General features: G+C 38.0%; 1 protein-coding gene across 4 annotated transcripts in view; it reads right to left on the bottom strand.

Moving 5' to 3' along the window:
• Positions 1–18,149, bottom strand: part of LOC140941549 (atrial natriuretic peptide receptor 1-like) — a 39,634-nt gene that overhangs the window by 8,875 nt on the left and 12,610 nt on the right. For all 4 annotated transcript variants that reach the window (XM_073390568.1, XM_073390567.1, XM_073390570.1 and 1 more), the window contains exons 2-15: positions 16,681–17,146; positions 14,897–15,206; positions 13,408–13,775; positions 10,263–10,395; positions 9,076–9,156; positions 8,474–8,671; positions 7,139–7,217; positions 6,297–6,405; positions 5,153–5,242; positions 4,161–4,238; positions 2,994–3,101; positions 2,821–2,892; positions 915–1,080; positions 346–495 (exon numbers count right to left, since the gene is read on the bottom strand). In XM_073390568.1, the coding sequence (XP_073246669.1) occupies positions 346–495; positions 915–1,080; positions 2,821–2,892; positions 2,994–3,101; positions 4,161–4,238; positions 5,153–5,242; positions 6,297–6,405; positions 7,139–7,217; positions 8,474–8,671; positions 9,076–9,156; positions 10,263–10,395; positions 13,408–13,775; positions 14,897–15,206; positions 16,681–17,058 (2,320 nt within the window). In that variant the 5' untranslated portion in view covers positions 17,059–17,146. The remainder of the gene's footprint in view (positions 1–345; positions 496–914; positions 1,081–2,820; positions 2,893–2,993; positions 3,102–4,160; positions 4,239–5,152; positions 5,243–6,296; positions 6,406–7,138; positions 7,218–8,473; positions 8,672–9,075; positions 9,157–10,262; positions 10,396–13,407; positions 13,776–14,896; positions 15,207–16,680; positions 17,147–18,149) is intronic.

The raw sequence follows: 18,149 nt of genomic DNA, 5'->3' as shown, positions 1-18,149 counted from the left end.
GGGAACACGCCCGTGCTCACGACTCTTAAAGGAAATGAAAGTCACGGTCCCAACTTCATAAATGAGGCCCAACTCCTAACTTTTCATTTTCTCGTTAATGCCGCAGAGCTCAAAGCCACGCAACTCAACGTCTTTGATGGACTTGCTGAGAATGGGGAAAACTCTGGAGTACTTAATACCTCAGAACCCATTTCCCTGGGTGCTTTAAAACTCAACGACTGAAAGCAAATTAAACTTTTAACCACTACATAAATAACCGAGTTTTCGTTTATGGTTAACACAAAATAAACATAATTTACAAGATAAGAACCACAACAACTAATCTATAAGGAAATTTACTGATACCTTTCGGGTCCATATAACTTGAGCTGTAGGGTCCTTCGCGGGTGTGAAATTCTTGTAGGATAATAGCAAAGCTGTAAACGTCACCCTTTTGGGTCCCTCTGATGGGTCGATTTGGGAGTCGAAGAATCTCTGGCGCTACCCATAGAAGATCTAAAACAGGATGAAAAATAAATGTGAGAAAATTAATATAGTCGAGGATAGATAGAGATATTCAGCAAACTAAGTTGTGAAAGCCTGCTACGGAAATGGAATTTAAAAACGTTTGGAGAAGTTGACCAAGGTTCGTTGACTTTGGCGGAGGAGCATTTAAATGAAGGCGATAATATGACATCGCTGACCATGATTGAAATCGGGAGTAATGATGAGATTGATGATGACGATGATGATGATCGTAACATTACAATAAAAATTACTTTTTAGAAATTGCATGGCCTATTGATTTGCGAAGCATTTGCAAAGTTAACAGGAACTCAGACGGATGTGCTGAGGTAGATTTGATCTCGAACTTTCGGGTCTTTCATGCACTACTCAATGGCATTCGTGATTGCGATCTAATACTTCACATTTACCTCTGTAATACGCATGCTCAGATGGGTAAATTTTCGCTTGTTTGTCCCTTAAAGTTGGGAGTCCGTAATCAGCAATCTTAAGTACCCAGCGGTTATCCACCATGCAGTTGGAAGATTTGAGGTCTCCATGTGACTTGATGTCAGTGCTCTGGAGATAAGACATACCCTGCAAACAAAAAAGGCCGAGTGAGAAAACTCTTTAACTTTTGTTATTTCACTTGAAACTCAGAAAAGCATGAACAGCAGAAATATGATCTTCGATCTTTTGATTGGTCATAACACAATAAACAATCCTGAAATATTTAGGAGTTGACGATTTTCTGAGTTTGACAGAAACAAATAGGGACGTTTTCTCAGAGAAAAAAAATAGCTTCTCTCGGCTGATGTAACCGCAAGAAAAAAATTAGGCTTCCAGCCTTCCAAAGTTGTGAATGTATTGGGCTCGCCTGTTGTGCGAAATTAAAGGGTTTCTCGATACGACAAAATATCACATCACTTACAGAGTCTATACTTATGTAGTAGGAAACTTGGGGGAACAGTAATCCTCTACAATGAACTCAAACTTTTTGTCTCTTTAAACTGTTTTAATTTAGATTACTTGTTGCTCAACTTTTCACAATCAAGGCTAGCAGTATCTCTCTGACAAGACCTAGTTACAGCTCCTTTTATCCTGACTGAATCTTAAGGCTGCCAATCTTACTCAACTTAAAATAATCTTACATCAGTAAAAATTTGATTGGCTATAAGAATTATGAACATATTTTCCTTCGAGGTTGTGTCGTAATAGGAAAATCAGTTAAAACTCCAAAATTCACTTTTGTCCAATAATTGTCCAGTCAAAACAAAACAGCCAGAGAGACACAAAAATTACAAGGAATGTTTACATGAATGAAAATCACATATATACAATATCATTACTCTAAAATGTACAATTTGTCAATCCGCGTACAGTGCTTAAGTTGTCGTTTAAAAGCTTCTTGTTGGAATATCGTACAATGGTAATTAGTCCCGCCTTTTTCCATATATTAACTAAAAGATTGTTTACAAATCCCTAATCAAAAATCAATTAGCAAGACATTTACATTGCGAAAGCCTTTAAACAAAGATATCACTCGTTACAACTTTTAGCAAGTAAATTGAACAAGGCAGTAACAAAAGCTTGTTTACCACAATGGGTTAACTAAGATAGTCTGTTGGACAAAGGTTTTCTTTTGGAATTGCACTGAAGTTTCGATCAAACCACTAAATACGCGAAAGATAGTAAAAATAGGAATGTCCAGGAAAAGACAACTTGGTAAGGTCAAGCTTCTAAAGATTTAGGAAAAACCAATTAAGCCAATTAATGTAAGATAACAAACAAATGTCGTTAAATTTACCAGAACTAATTAGATTAAGAACCTCTGTGTGGGCTCAGTTTAAATAAAAAGCATCATTTCTTAATTGAATAGTGGCACGTGTGCAAAGAAAAACCGAGGTCCAAAAGAGCATCTTTACAGAGAAAGGCCAAACCTTAGTAACGAAAAACAAATAGCTTTTGTAAGCCCAGTACATTCTAGTAGAACGTATTTATATAACAATTCAAAACACTCTACTTAGTGATAATAATAATTAAAATATTTTAAAATAGCAATGCTTGATGATTCATTAACGTTCCTTATTCGATAAAGGTATTTTCATTTTGGTATTAACTTATACCCAAAAATATCGTTTTACACTTAATTAGTTTACTTTTCAGGTAGGACCGCTCAAACTGTTATATTCTCATGAGTCAAAGTCATTCCGAAATGAGCCCTAGAACGTAGATTTCGAACCCGTTAACGGTTGCAGACGGATAAGAAATATAAATGAGAGATATTGTAGTCATACGCATATTTACCTTGTTATAGTTAAAAAGTTTACAACCTACCTTTACTATATCCGACACAAGAGACGCAATAAACATGTGATCCAACTTAACATCATCGTTTTCTAAAATATCCTGCAAATCATAAAATCAGCAGTTACCTAAAACACGCTTTAGACCTTTATATTATATTAAGTGGTAGAAGGTATCATCACACTCATCACTCAGTTCCTCACCTGAAGACTTCTTCCTTTGGAGCAGTATTGTGAAACAATGCAAATGTTAGGAGAGTCAACACAGGCGCCAATAAATGGATTCAGATTATCATGCCTTATGTCCCGCATCTAAAAAGGGAAACACACACACAGAAAAGCATTTATTGGTCTGAAAAGCATAAGGACAATATATGAGAATCAAAAAGTTTACTGCCTTAAAGGAGCTGTGTCACGAAATTCAGCCAAATTACGGAAATTATAAAATACCCGTTAAATTAAGAGAAAACTTAAAAATAACCGCTTAAAACTTTAAAGGAAGGTTAAATAACATAACAGAAACAACAGATGCCAGGGATGGGCAAAACTGAAGAAGATTGAAACGGATTGATATTAGGGTTTTTGAAAACTGTTCAGCTTAACAGGTTTTCAAAGTTGATTCCCTGCTGCTTGCAACTTCAAAAATAATGCTCAGGAGACATATTTGTTTGTCTCGGATCTCTGATTTTGTCATTTACCTGTAATTTCTTTGCTTACTTTAAGTTCCATACCGATTGAGGGCGAGTAGTTGGCAAAATTAAACCAAATGAACTGGACTGCCGTGACACAGCCCCTTTAAGAGAACACCAAATGTTTTAATTGCAGGGTTTGGCTTGAACCATTTAGCTTAGACAACAAGGGTAAGCTGCATTCCAACATAGGAGGAATCATCGTACGTTTCTGGGAAACTGCCCACCCACCCCTCCCCTAAGCCAATATTAACTCTTACTTAGGGGTATAGTTGGCAGACGAGGACAAAAAAATCGATCCAATTATTTTCTGAAGAGCATCCAACTGTAGCATTTTCTAATCTCCCTAATCTTTTTCTTCCTTAAAACTAAGATGGTAGTGAAAAGTGTTTAACGCTCGTGAAATCGCCTTCGCCCCAGGTATCCTCCGGCATCCCCTCATCACAGAAAATGGAAATAAAGGTTGAGTACGATTGGTAGAACCACTAAGAGAGATATTGAGATTTAAGCCGACTAAATCGTGCTCTCAAAGTACTTAAATCTTTTGAAAATTTGCGTTAACAAGGTGGTAAATTTCAAAGCATTTGCGATTACTTCATTTGAGATGCCCAGAATGAATAAAAAGAGTCATATATGTTTTACTCTGCATGGGGTATCTAACATAGTTTTTATGATTGATTACCTGTTTGAGTTCCATCAACACAGTTCTTGTCAGGTCAACACTTTTCTTGGCCAAGCGTTTAACCGCCACCAAATTTCCCTGCGCCAAACAAGACAAGGAAAACTTACTTCTAGAAAATTACAGTATTACTGCATGATTTCTATGGGTTAAATAAATTGGTTATGTTAGAGACCCACCTGATCCTTGACCTCTGAGGAAAGCTTTCTTTTAAAATCAATGTGAGTTAAGATTTCAGATTCGTCATGGTCAATGAAATGCAATTCAATAATAAAGAATAACTAGTAAAAGCCAATTATATATGGTTCTAAAACAACCTCTTCACTTGCCAGGTTTAGGGGTTATACTACTTCCATGCAGGCGTTTTTAGGGGAGCTCGTTTTTCATCCCTTCCCACAAACGCCAGTTCAACCGAAAACAACATTCCTTTCCCATTGTTTTATTTGCGTGGCAAGTGACCAATCAGCAGTGGTACAATAAAGTGTTGACAGGCTAAACACGACTAAAACGTGACCCTAGAGTTACCGTATTTCTTCTTTTCTTTCCTTCGCTAAGGTTATGCAGTGCGTGGAGTATTATAAAATTTGACTAAATCTTATTTTTGCCGCCATGAATCTAACATTTATTAGAGGTCAAAAAGCTTTCCCAGTGTCTCATGCAGATCGAGTAATTATCAGATTACCTTGAGTTCAAGGTCAACTTTCCAGAATTTGGAAAGTACAATGTGATTGACCAAGCTTGGGAAAGGAATGTTGTCTTCGGTTGAGCAGGCGTTTGTGGGGAGGGATGACAAACAAGCTCCCCTATACACACCTGCGTGGGAGGCTACTTGTTAACCGATGGTGGACAATAAACCTTATACTGATACGTTTACGTACGAATTGAATAACGTACTAATTTTGACAATTATTAGAGCTGGTACGATTTCATTTTGGTGCACGTTTAACAGAGATTATAAACAAGAAAGGAATCAAGATAAAAACTTATACAATTACCTTGTAAACTGCAATAGCCGTGTAGTTGTTGTAAAGCTCCCCATCGTCATCAAGAAGAGGTGCTAACATATCGGGATCAGGATCTTTTTGCTTCATGAAAAGAAAATAATGTTATAACATGATATAATTAAACAGATAAACGAGTTGATTTGCAGAACATATATATATAAATTATTTATTATTATTATTATTATTATTATTATTATTATTATTATTATTATTATTGTTGTTGTTGTTGTTGTTATTATAATAAAAAATTCAGTGTGGTATTTTATTTATGAATTCACTAGCGAAACTTTTGTCCGTCTCCTTATGCTAAGGAAGCGTGCACCGCGAGAATCTATCTACTGACTCAGGGTTGGTTGGGGAAGGGTGGGGGCGCTACACAAAACAACACCCCTCCTGCCACCCCGTGAGTCTGATAAACACAAATTTTTAGCCTGAAATTTTAAGATAGACTATAATTATATTAAGTAATAGAGAAAGGTTAAGGAAATGAAACAAGATCTTTTTCACGGTGTGGATGAGAGACACAGACTGATTATAATGAGACCACCGTGTTGCAGATAGCTTCTATCCGAGGAAGATTTAACTGGGAGATTTCTTTACGTCATAGTACCTGTGATCCGGTCGCATTTGTGGTCTTCCCTTGCGCAAATTTCAATTCTGTTTATTACGGCAGTTTTTACACAAACCAAGCTGTTACATGACCACAAACACTACTGACAACACTTCTGAACTTAAAATTAATTTACCCAACATACAATAACGCCTGAGTTCCGAGGCTTTCTTAAAAAGGAATGAGCGAGCACGTAGCAAGGGGTCATTATTTCTTACATGACCAAGGAACCTAGACATTATCTGATTAAACTTGGCTTTTTCATTGCTTTAGATGTGAGGTCGATATTATTGTGGTCACTGAGGTGGAACAGGAGCAACAAAACCACCTCTGGTCTCCTGCGCAAACAATAACCTGTTTTTCCACTGGTTGAAAATTAAAAATAACCTTTTCAAAATAATGGAAAGGTGCTATAAAAACAGGATAATACTCCCTTAGATTGATTTTGAACCTGTATTAGCAGACATAATAAATCAGTAATCAATCAGTCGAACGCTCGCTATCAATTTTTTCTCAATTTCTTACCAGGTTGCTTCCAAAGGAAGTAACGGAGTTTCTCTTCCTCTCAAAACTGAGCGCGTTGTAGTCGATCTTCCACAGCAGACGTTTAAGTTCCCGCTCCAATCTGTACTGCCTACAAAATGGAGCACAGAAATCTCAAAATCTTTTTCTTTAATGTTCAACCTATTATCTGGGTTTTTTATAGTATAATTAGTAATTTTGCTTTGTTGTTCGCCAGTTCAACTTGAAAGAACTTTACATGTAGTATCCAAGGTCTCGATTTTCCTTCTTGAAGATAAGACAAGTCGCAGCGTCTGATTAAGGATCGGTTCACTGTAGAGCTGCAACAGAACGTCGTTCCTTACAATAAGATAGCATGTGCGGGAAGATGAAGTCAGAAAATGGCCGTTTTTATACTAACAACGCATTATCCGTCCTGACGAACTTGGGCAAACATTTTGTAGTTCGTCCGGGTTATGCGTCTCTAGTATAAAGACGGGCACAAGACGCATTATCCGTCCAGACGAACTACATTTCGTAGTGCGTCATTCAAGACTTTCTAGACTTATTTTGAAAGAAAGTTTGTCCAGACGCATAATGCGTCTTGTGCCCGTCTTTATACTTGATACGCATAACCAAACGAACTACAAATGTTTGCACAAGCTCGTCCAGACGGATAATGCGTCCTATAGTATAAAAACGGCCAATGATCCTCGAGAAACGGTCACATGATGCCTGCTCAAGGCGTGACTTAAAATGGCAAGGAATTATCTATAATTCCAAAATATAATAAAAAATCCCTGATCTTGGACATTAAAGGCATTTGACCTGCATCCTAGAATACTGCTTCTCATGTGGGGACTCACCTGTAAATATTCAATAGCAGTAGAAGGGCCAACAGGCCCAGTGCACCAGATACACCAGCTATGATTTTAGTTTTTACATCTGCAGCGAAAAGGAAACACACACAAATTTCAGTTAACTTCCCGAAGGTTTTACTGGAACACTGTGCTTGCCTTTCCTCGGCAAGAACTAGAAGGAAATTTTCCTTTTTAAATTTTCTGAAGGCGTTCAGTTCAGCGGTAATACAGTCAAACCTCCACTAACAGCCACCTTTCTAAAACGGCCTCCTTTTTTGGCTCACAGTCCATACATTGACTCTTGTTTAAGGCCCCGTCCACACGTATCCGGAATATTGAATCCGCAACTTTTTCTGTCAGGATTCAAAAATTTCCACGTCCACACGCGCACACTCAAATCGAATTTTCCCGTCCACACGTATCCGGGTTCACTCTTGTACCCAGGACACCTCTGGGAATATTGGCAAGAGAGCATACGTCGTAAAGAGCGCGAAATTTGCATCTTGCTCTGCCTTGAGAGAACCTGGGAACGATGTTTCCATCTTGAATACATTATTCACGGTAAAGAACTGGACTCGACCTTGTTACGTCATCGGATAAAAAAAAATACTGATTTAGCGTCTACTCGATTCCGGATTCATAATGAATTCAAACATTTCCCGTTCTGGAGAGGGGATTCGTATACCGGATGCACCGGATACGTGTCGACGGAAGCCGTATCCGGAAAGAAAAAGTTGCCGGTTCAAAAATAGGCTGATTTAGCAACAGGACGGGAACGTCATTTGACGACGGGAAAGCGCGCAGAAAGGACTAAACTCGACTTCTGGTGCTCAATTTGCCGCTATGCCATTGGTCAAGACAGTTGTTTGATTTGCGCGCGCCGTCGTCAACTGACGTTCCCTTTCTGTTGCTAAATCAGCCTAATATCCGGATACGTGTGAACTGGGCTTTAACCTCTCTATAACGAACACTTTTTTCTGATGGCCGTTGTGGAGAGCTTCAACTGTAAAACAAACTTGTTCATTTACGTTTTAAATTACATTTCTCCTAATAAAAATCGTGAATGCCCAGACTTTGTTATGGGAATTTATAGGTCTTATTTGCTTGTTCTGTGACTGAATGCCACCAACTCTATCCAGTTCTTATGTTTCAATTTTATCTGATACATTTCATTTTTTTTCGTTTCTGGTACCAGATGAGTTTGAAACAAGGAAAAACATAATTTAAACCAGGAATAAAATTTACCCACGACGTAGATCAAGTTAATTCGAAAATGAAACAGACGCGACGTACTTTTGATTACTCTATATACGCTCTCGCCACATAGCTAACAAATATTACCTTCTCCTATTGGTTCTATACAAAGCTCCCCATGAAAACCACATTCAGGGGAGTCCCGTGGGGGTCCGGTTCGACCCCCGGGCCATTTGATAGTAACGCCTGGCCTTGGAACATAGACTTGTTCACCTTCCTTAGTTGCATTGTCAAACTTGATTTGAAAATCACCTACTGGAATCATCTCATGGCTTGAGCTGTTTCCTAACAAACAACAAAAACAAACAACAGGCAATTTCATTGAACTGAATGAAGATTTTCAGTGTTCTCTCGTAAACGGTTGATAAACCGTCCATAATATGCAACACCTATTGGGTAAGGGCTATCGACACTAAAATTGGTACGCGCAAGCTGTACAATGAACGAAAAACTGCTCTGGGTCTCCGGCTGACTTAAGGGCGCTTACCACATGTCAGAACTGGCCGCAGGACAAAACAGTCCAGTCGTAAAGATCGTGAATTCCACTAATAATCAGGACTACCCAGCCAGATCAAAGCAGAGATGCGTTTTCAGCAAACATTTCTAGAGAATTAATATTTATTTCAAATCGATACACGTCCTTGGTTAAGCCTTACGTGGCACAAAGAACTGAAAGAACACTTGCATACCTACTAGCTGCATGTCAAGCAAGGTCAGGTTAAACTCAGCATCACCATTGCTGTCAAAGTGAATTTTGTAACCAAGTATGCCTAAAAAACAAACAACTGAATGAGCGTTCAAACCATTAACCCTTTCAGTGCCAAGTGTGGACAAGGGCAAAATTCAACAAAAATCCACAAATTTCGTTTTGTAAAATTTTGGAAACAAATAGCACCATTTGAAAGCACAGGCAGAGAGGTTTCATTTGAATGGTCACATCACAGGATTTTGTCCACAGACTCAAAAGTTAGAACTACCTCAGGGACTTCAACATTCACTCTGGCAGTGAAAGGGTTAAAGAAATGTACTGGCTTTTTACCAATGATCAAATGATTAAACTGAAACAGGTCCCTCTCAAAAAACAAAGGACCGTCAAAATATTATATATTCCTCAAAAACTCACTAATAATTCATAAAGAAAAAACAAGAGAAATAAATGTTTAATGAGTGTCTTTATATATCTGATAAAGACACGGCTAAACTTTACGTCCAGTTTTTTAGACCAAAATAACCTTAAATCTAAGAATGAGTTGTTATATATCAAAGATTTTAAAGTCGTTCAAACAATTCCCAGTCGTGTATTTAAACCTGATAAAACATTCCTGCTCGTTTTTTAAACAGTACTCTTTAAATCTACGAATAAAGAGTATGCACAAAGGGCAGTAATTCCAAGTATAAACTATTTTGGCTTCTCCCACTTTTTTGTCCGTTAAAACATGAAATTCAACGATACCTTTATTTTAATTATAGTTTTACATATATTAAGCTTCTCAATCTCAGGGTGAATGATAGGCGTCTTTTAAAATAGGTGGCTCTAACTTTTCAGGTATTGGGACGAAATGCTATACTGATAACATTCAAATACCGTGATCCTCTTCAGCTGCATTTTCATACGGAACTTTTTATTTTTCAGCCTTTGATAGAATGAGACTTCATCATACCAGTTTCTCTTTTTCAATATTTCTACCTGTTTGCCTGGCGTTCTGAATCATGGTTCTGTCTAATCGTTCATTTGTTTATCAACAGCTGTTCGTGATACTCAGTTGCCGTATGGACCAACAGGAGTTTCAAGCTATCTGATAACGGGAAGAAGGTTACAATGTACAATAATTCACTTAAAAGCTTCTGTTTGCTTTTAGTCCTAAATCTCACTTACTGTCATACTGAATATCTTGCATCTTTTTTGCAATGATTTCACCCGTTACAGTCTGATTCATCAGCATTGTTTTGTTCAGAGCAATCGCGTACTGGTATACAGCATCATATAGATATGCTCCAAACACAGGCGGCTGTAGGAAGGGGAAAAGCGTTAGTTAGTCTCGACTACTCTTATTTAAGGTACCTTAAGATTTGACGAAAAACGTTACTAAAAATCTTACTTCGCGTCGTTTCGAACATTAGGGACTTTAAGATCCAACGACGCGACGGCAACGAGAACGTCAAAAAAACCAATAGGTTTAATTAGCAAAAAACAACTTTGCACGTGCACCATGCTTTTTTTGTACATTTCTCTGCTCTCTCTGCTAATCGCCTTTTTCCCGAGAAATATACAGTGAAAGACCATATTTCTAATACTAAACTAGAAAAAGGCGATCACTATTACATCCAAACACGGCACAAGGATCTTTTTCCCCATTACAATTATATTCTAAGAAAACGTTAAGAAAAAATGTCCCGAAAAGCGCTCGAAAATACAAACGAAATGTGCTCATGCCCCCTGGGCATCCTGTAATACTCCTTAAATCGAATTAATTCAATATGGCCGCCGTATTGGTAAAAAGGTCTATTCAACTCCAGGAGGGTTTGCCTACATTTGACAGAAAGTAAGTGGGTAGGAATAATTGCCATATAGACTGAAAGAACGCAAATTCACTTTTTAAGTGACGTTCTCATTGCCGTCGCGTCGTTGGATCTTAAAGTCCCTATTTTCTCGATTCAGCCAACTCGCTGGGTCTTTTTTTTAAGTTGATAAATTATGCTGGAGCTGAAGAGAGAGGATCACGTCCGAGCTCAGAAAGATACATTAATATTTATTGCCTTGTCGTTCACGAACGTTCCAAAAGGACTTGAAATGGTATCATTTCACGCCACAGTAGTAGCAGGCAAAGAAATTGACAAAAAATCGTGATGCCTTTGAAGAGTTGTTGTTTTGCTCACTACACCCATTGTGTTTTTTGATGTTCCTGTTACCATCGTAGTTTCATAAGGTCCCTATTGATTCATTTTACTAGTCTCCAATTTAGTTTCGCGGTTACGAGACAAGTTGCAGGAGACTTTGTGCTAAGTGAAACGCAACCCCGAGATGAATATGAGCTCAGCAACGTTTATGTTGCGGTAATCATTAGCAAAAAGTGTAACTTAGGCCCAGTTCAGAAGTCGTGCTTTTGCCGTGCCGAACTTAATTGTAATTCGGTTCGACGGTAGCACGGCAGGAAAACAACTTTGATTCAGGCGTCGTGCCAGAGTCGAACCAAATTCAGGATTTACTGATACCTCGTAACAATTCTCCTCCTAACTCCCCGTGGGAACGCAATCTCGCCAAAATACATTAATTAACAGTTAATGAATGAGGCTGAGTATCTTATGAAGAATTATGGAGATCGAGGAGGGTGTTATCCGTTGAGGCCGCAGGCCGAGGTGGATAACACCCTCCGAGATCTCCATAATTCTTCATATGATACGAAAGCCGAAGTCAATAACTGTTTTATTATTCATTCAAAATAGTTCCTAGTTTAAAAACATAGCTAAAACATGCTTACCTCCATCGATCCATTGATTTTAGTTCATCTTCGATAGTGTACGTTTAGGTTTGTCCAGCTCCGCAAATATTCTCCAAATAGCAGATGTCGCCCTTTGAGTTATCTTCTTGTTGTTCTTGCCATGTTTTTAGCTATTTTTTTGCCTAGTTCTTACTCTTGAAACGAGTGAAATGTCCGCCATTTTTTCAAGTTCACACTAAAACAACTCAACCTCGTAACCAGGTCTTCTCGGTTAACGGTGCCTTAACCTGCGAAAACGCTGCATTTTTGACGTCATTTTCCCGTTAAATTCAAAATTCTTCTAAATTTGGTCATCAGTAACTGGTTATGGTGAATTAAACGTGTGCTTTTAGCCAATCAGAATCGGGGAAATGTTTTGCTTAGCGCGGCAGAAGCACGACGTTTGAACCGCTGCCGTGCCAGAGCCGTGTAGCACGGCAGCGCTTGTCGAACTTAATTGCTTGCCGAACTTAATTCAAAAGTTTGATTCAGACGCCGTGCTTCTACCGTGCTTTTGTCGAACTTAATTCCTGAATTTAGTTCGGCACGGCAGAAGCACCACGTCTGAACTGGGCCTTAGTGTAACGCTTGCTAATGTTCACGTTGTTCGTGATAAGGAATGTAACATTGTGCTCTTCATGGTCAATTCTTTCTTGCAACTTGCCTTGAGACAAAACTGGGAAACAAGTTGCAAGAAAACTTGCTTGACGTAACAGCGCTTTAATGCTAAACCATCAAAATGAATTCTTATGTAATGTAAGGGTCAGATTCGACAATGAGTTTCTGGTATTCATTGAGTTACCGATACAGTCAGTGAGGAGTCTTTGCTATCGATCTATCATATGTTAATGCCTCTTACCCAAACAATCAGCCCTTTAATTATGGAGTTGAACTTGAGTACCCAGGCTAGCTGAAGTCTCTGAGGCGGCTCAGGTGTGCAATGGCAGTGGCTGGGACTTGGTGACTTTCTTTTGTCCACGATTGTCATTTCTGTTGTTACGTTGTGAATTAGATTTTTCAGGGAACACGGATCTCATACGTAGAGAGACTCTGGTCTTCCTAATTTATTTTTTTAGAGCAAAGTCAAAGACACTCGCTACCGTTGACCTTGTCGCCAACTTTGACGACTTAGGTCACGTCGCTTGTTTGTCAAAGCAAAACGCTAAACTCACGTGGTTACATTCCTGAGCGTTTCGTAGGCTAAGACCAAAAATGGCGTTCTCTGTCAACCAAAAACAACGAATTTTCGTTCGCGGAAATGTCAATCGATGAAACTCCCTTTGGTTGCAGCTCTTTATGGCTTTATAACTCAGAAGCACGAACAACAAAGTAAGCAATATAAAAGGTATGTGACCTCGCAAGTTCACCTTTTTGGCTTCACAAACCAAGCCACGTGAGCTAAGTCGTTAACGTCTGGCACAAAAATCAACTGTCATGGTATCTTTCTCTACCTGTTTCGGTAGTACAAACTGTGAGGAAATGCATTAAGCACATTCTAACTAAAGAAGGCCCTGGTCATAACTTGTAAAATCAATATCTTACCTTGGTTTTATTAGCGGGAAACTTTTTATTATCCGTCCACAGATATCCAGTGTACACTAAGCTGTTGAAGGGCTCATCCCGAGAACGAATTTTTAACTCCTCAGTAAAATTCACGTAGCTTTTCGATGAAGGACTTTTGATAGCCAAGACAAAAGCGGCTTGGAATGCATCATTTACGTGATGATAACGATTAAGAGTGTCTTTATAACTGCTGAAAAACCACTTAAAGGGCCGATTAGAGTAAACCCCTACTTGTGCTTGATCCAGTTCGAAAATTATGAAAACGTAATCGCCATTGATCATCTTTTCGTCGTATGCGTGCAGCATTCCTTCCCGAGCTATATGGAGATCGGTTACAAATACTACAACTGAAAAGAAAAAAAGATTAAAAAATGACTTAAATCAGGTCATGTGATGATTTAAACACAAACACTCCAAGAAGCAACGTCTTCTATGGTCGGTAAAACGCTTTTTTAAAACGCAAGGCATATTAGAATCGATTTGCTTTTGTTTTTGTCGTTTTTGTATTTTTCTAAAGACATGTATTAACATTGTCCTCGAAGAGCTCAACAATGGGTGCGTTCGATTGGGAAATCCGGATTTAGATTTTCAAAATCTAAATCCGGATTTCCCAATCGAACCCGAAATCCGAAAACGGATTTCACCTCCGAGAAATCCGTCCTCAGGGTGGATTTCAATTAAGAAATCCAAATTCGGATTTTTTGGATTTCCCTTTTAGTCGTTCGATTGGGAAATCCGAGAAGGATTTGAAAAACTGTCCTTAGGAACAGCGGTCTTGTATGCGCACGCATAATTAGCACAAGATAGTCCGCTGTTCACGAGAACAGTTTAGCAAATCCTTTCTCGGATTTCCCAATCGAACGACAAAAAGGAAAATCCAAAAAATCCGGATTTGGAGGACGGATTTCTCGGAGGTGATGAAATCCGTTTTCGGATTTCGCGTTCGATTTAGATTTTGAAAATCGTATTAAATTTTCTACAGTCACGTAATCTTCTCTTGTTTAAACCAAAAGATTACGCCATATTCGCCTATACAAATTAAAAACATTCCCTATTACGTCAAATACGCATACGTTGATTCATAGATGTAAAGTGCGTGTGGAAATTTCATGTGTAAAATTTACTGCCGTCAAAAACTCATTAATAAATTATAAAGAAAATACAGTGGCAATAAAAAAAAGAAATGAAAAATCGACAAGAAATTAACGTAATACAATTAATAAAACCACATTTTTGTCATTTAAAAGAAATAAGTCTTTAAATGTGATAAAATACAACTTTCGCGACGAAAAGTAAAAAAAACAACAGCAATAACAAGATCGAATAAGGTTCACTTAAAGAAAAAGAATATCATTCATTTAAAATGGTAAGAAAGGTTTGAGTTCACATACAGTATTCGCAGATCGTGTTTTAAAACGTCATAAACACTCCTGCTTGTTTATAAACTAAAAGTATCATAAAGACATACTCCGAGCTTCCTGTTTAATTTTTTTCATGATATCTCTGTAATAATCAGTGTGATTTCCCGGGTTATATTGCGATGTCGCATGAGCCAGTAGTTCCAGAGCCACGGTTATTCCACTCGTCCTCAAACGTTTCACCATGTTATTCTTCATTTCTATCCACTTTGTTACGTTTTCGTAAATAATTGCAACTCTTTTCCAGTCAAAATAATTTAGCAGCGACAGAAGACTTGGAGTAAGTTTAGTATCCACGGCAAACGTACGAGTGAAGGTTGGATACAGCTTTTTGTACGACAGCTCTGGATTACTGCACATCTATTGATTTGAAAGTGAAGGATAAAATAAAACAAAAAATTCATTAGTTCTTTACCGATATGATGTTACCGATTTATCCAATGATTGAGCAAATTTGGCCGTGTTTATGTTAAAGACGTTAAACGCATTTAACGCGGTTTCATGAGACTTGAAAGTCGTGTGGTGTAAAAAAAGGACAACCTCATAGAAAAAAACCCACAGACTTTTGTAAAATGATAAAAAAGACTAAACACAGATTCATCTCAGTCGAAAGCCCCGTTTTTTTTGTTTTTTTTACTTGACGCATTTGGTCTGAGACGTTAGCGTCGTCTGTTAAGTCACAACGCCTTTAACAGAAGACGCTGATGTTCTATAATACGGGTTTGAACTATTTGATTAATTTGAAATCGACTTCTCAATGGTTTGAGATGAAAGTTAAAAGATCTGTAAAACAAATATCGGTTTTTTGTGACAGTTTCCCCGATTTGCCGGAGAGAATTTACAAATATTTCCTTCATACAAAAATCCTTGGCAACTCTAAAGGAAGCAGACTTTTTATGATTAACAACTGGGATCCAAGATATAATTTTGTTCTAGAGTAGCGTCAAGGGTTTTAAAAGAGGCATGCCCCGCTAGTAAAGCCTCAAATCATCCAGGATTACACATCTTTTCTGGCTACATCTGGTGTTAAGCTTCAATTCTGTCCAAGATAATAAATAATGAACACTTCATGTACTATGTCATGATACGCTCGTAATATATTGAAGAATAAAACAAAAGCAAGAAATTCAAGGTAAAACTTGTGCATTAAGTCAAGGCTCCGATTGTTACGACTGTCAACATGGTCAATTTAAAATATGTCTTTTGCAGTGTTCTGCCCGACCATTGGTTAAATGAAAAGCCGGGTAAGTAGTTTAAATTTTGAACAACCGGTTTTCATTGAGACAAAAAAAATAATAATAAAAATAAAATTGCAGAAGGGCCATTTTTGCCTATTTTGAAGACACGATGGTCCAACCTGAAAAAAAAAATAGCACTAAATTTTATATTTCTTTTTTTTTCCTTTGTTTTTCTTGCTTATCTGCTCAGTTGACATATTGAGGGTACAGTTTTACTGTCTAAATTTCATATAATAAAACCACGGTGGTCTATATTTTCGGGGATCCTTTTCTACGAGTGACCATAATCGATCGCAAAGCGATTATGGTAATGTCCTCCAATATCAATTTTCATACCGAAAGTGTCGTAAATTACAGTTTAATGAAAGGCGGATCTAATCAAAAGAAAAACAAAAAGTTGCATGCGAAAAATCTGCGCTTGGGATTTTACTCGATTGGTCTCCCGATAGGATTTCGTCCAAATATGTAAAAATTAAAATTAACAAACATTTCTGCAAAATTGCTTCTGAGAATGAAAAGCCTAAAGGGACTCAGATACGGTACTGATCACACTCCGGTTATAATTATGGTATAAATAAAGTGACGGAGCTACTTACATACGAAATCATGGTCTTGTTAAACGAGGCGGCCATCCTCGCAGAAGTGTTACAGCTACATCCCGGACCTATGAAAGCTGATACTCCCTGCGTCAGTTGATACACAATCGCTTGTAGAGTCTTTTCCTCCTCGCAGTCTGTGTCATTCCAGATAAACGTGACGTTCTGACCAGGCAACAAGTCGGATCTTCGGTTTATATCATCGACAGCAATGCTCATGGCAGATGCGTAGTATTCTCCGCGATGAAAAGAGTTGCCAAGACGATTGGTGCGTTTAAATGGGATCAGAAGGCCAAGTTTGACTTCCTCCGAGCTCGGCGAAGGAATATGGAGAAGGAACGCGTAAAATATAAACAATCCTACAGTTCGTACAGCCATTTGAACGTCTTTCGTTAATCGCAAGTGAACATGATATCAACCTTGAAATATCCCCGAGCTGGCGGAACTGATAACCTCACGGATTGGCCTAGAATATAAATCAGTTAAATTTCAAGTTTCTGGAAATTAACTGTTATTGTAGTATCGCGGTAAATTACTAGCAAAAAACTTTCAACGCAGGGATTATGTCGACGAAATGATTGTGATTTTTTTTCCTCCTCTCCAAAATTAGGAATTTACTATCCTGGTTTGAATTTTCTTAAATTCGCTTTCTTTTAAAGCAACCGCTTCTGATCTTTGCCTGAAAAAAGTGAAAAATAGTTAAAATTCAATGAAATAAAAAAGATGAAAGGGCAAATTAGAGCCGTACAATTGAAGAAAAATATTGGGCACATTAAACATTCCGCTCCCGGTAAGAAGTATGTTAATTATGTTAATTATGTTCAACGCGCTCGCCTGCCGACTTCAAGGTTCTTTATTGCTGCAGCCATCATGCATGTAAATAGATATTAAGTCAGAGCAATGACTAAAAAATCATACCGGATAAAGCACCATTAAATAAACTTCCTACTGAAGAACTATACCTTTGAAAGTACCATAAAACATATTTCCATTGAGATGATGAGATAAAAAAATAACCCGAGGTGACTGAATATTGCTGATGCCGTATCGACTAGTTGATAACTTTTGAATTAGTATTTTCTACAAGCAGATGGTAAGAGGAAAAGCATACAAACAAACAAAGGATAAGCCAAACGGTTCTATTTATTTTCAGAGTAAAAAGTTCACAAAGAGAGACCTCCTTCATGACGGAAAGCAAATTTACCTACAGTACAAAATGTACTGCATGGATCAGCAAACGCAGCAGGAACGCAGTCGAAGATCAGGGGACTTACCCGGGGGGACATTTTCCTTTTCGCAGTTATATTTCAGAGAGTGCGTCACCTATGTTGTGAAAAAACAACACACACTTTCTTTTTCTTAAAGAATATTTGGCAAGGGTGGAAATTAGAGGCTCCCACGTTCTAGATAAACTTCCAAATGAGTTTTTTAAAACGTTTAATTGAAAAATGGCTAAGCGGTCTTAACAA

This window comes from Porites lutea, chromosome 6, assembly GCF_958299795.1.
Source record: "Porites lutea chromosome 6, jaPorLute2.1, whole genome shotgun sequence".
Taxonomy (NCBI): Eukaryota; Metazoa; Cnidaria; class Anthozoa; order Scleractinia; family Poritidae; genus Porites; species Porites lutea.
This window is presented reverse-complemented; position numbering and strand designations above follow the sequence as displayed.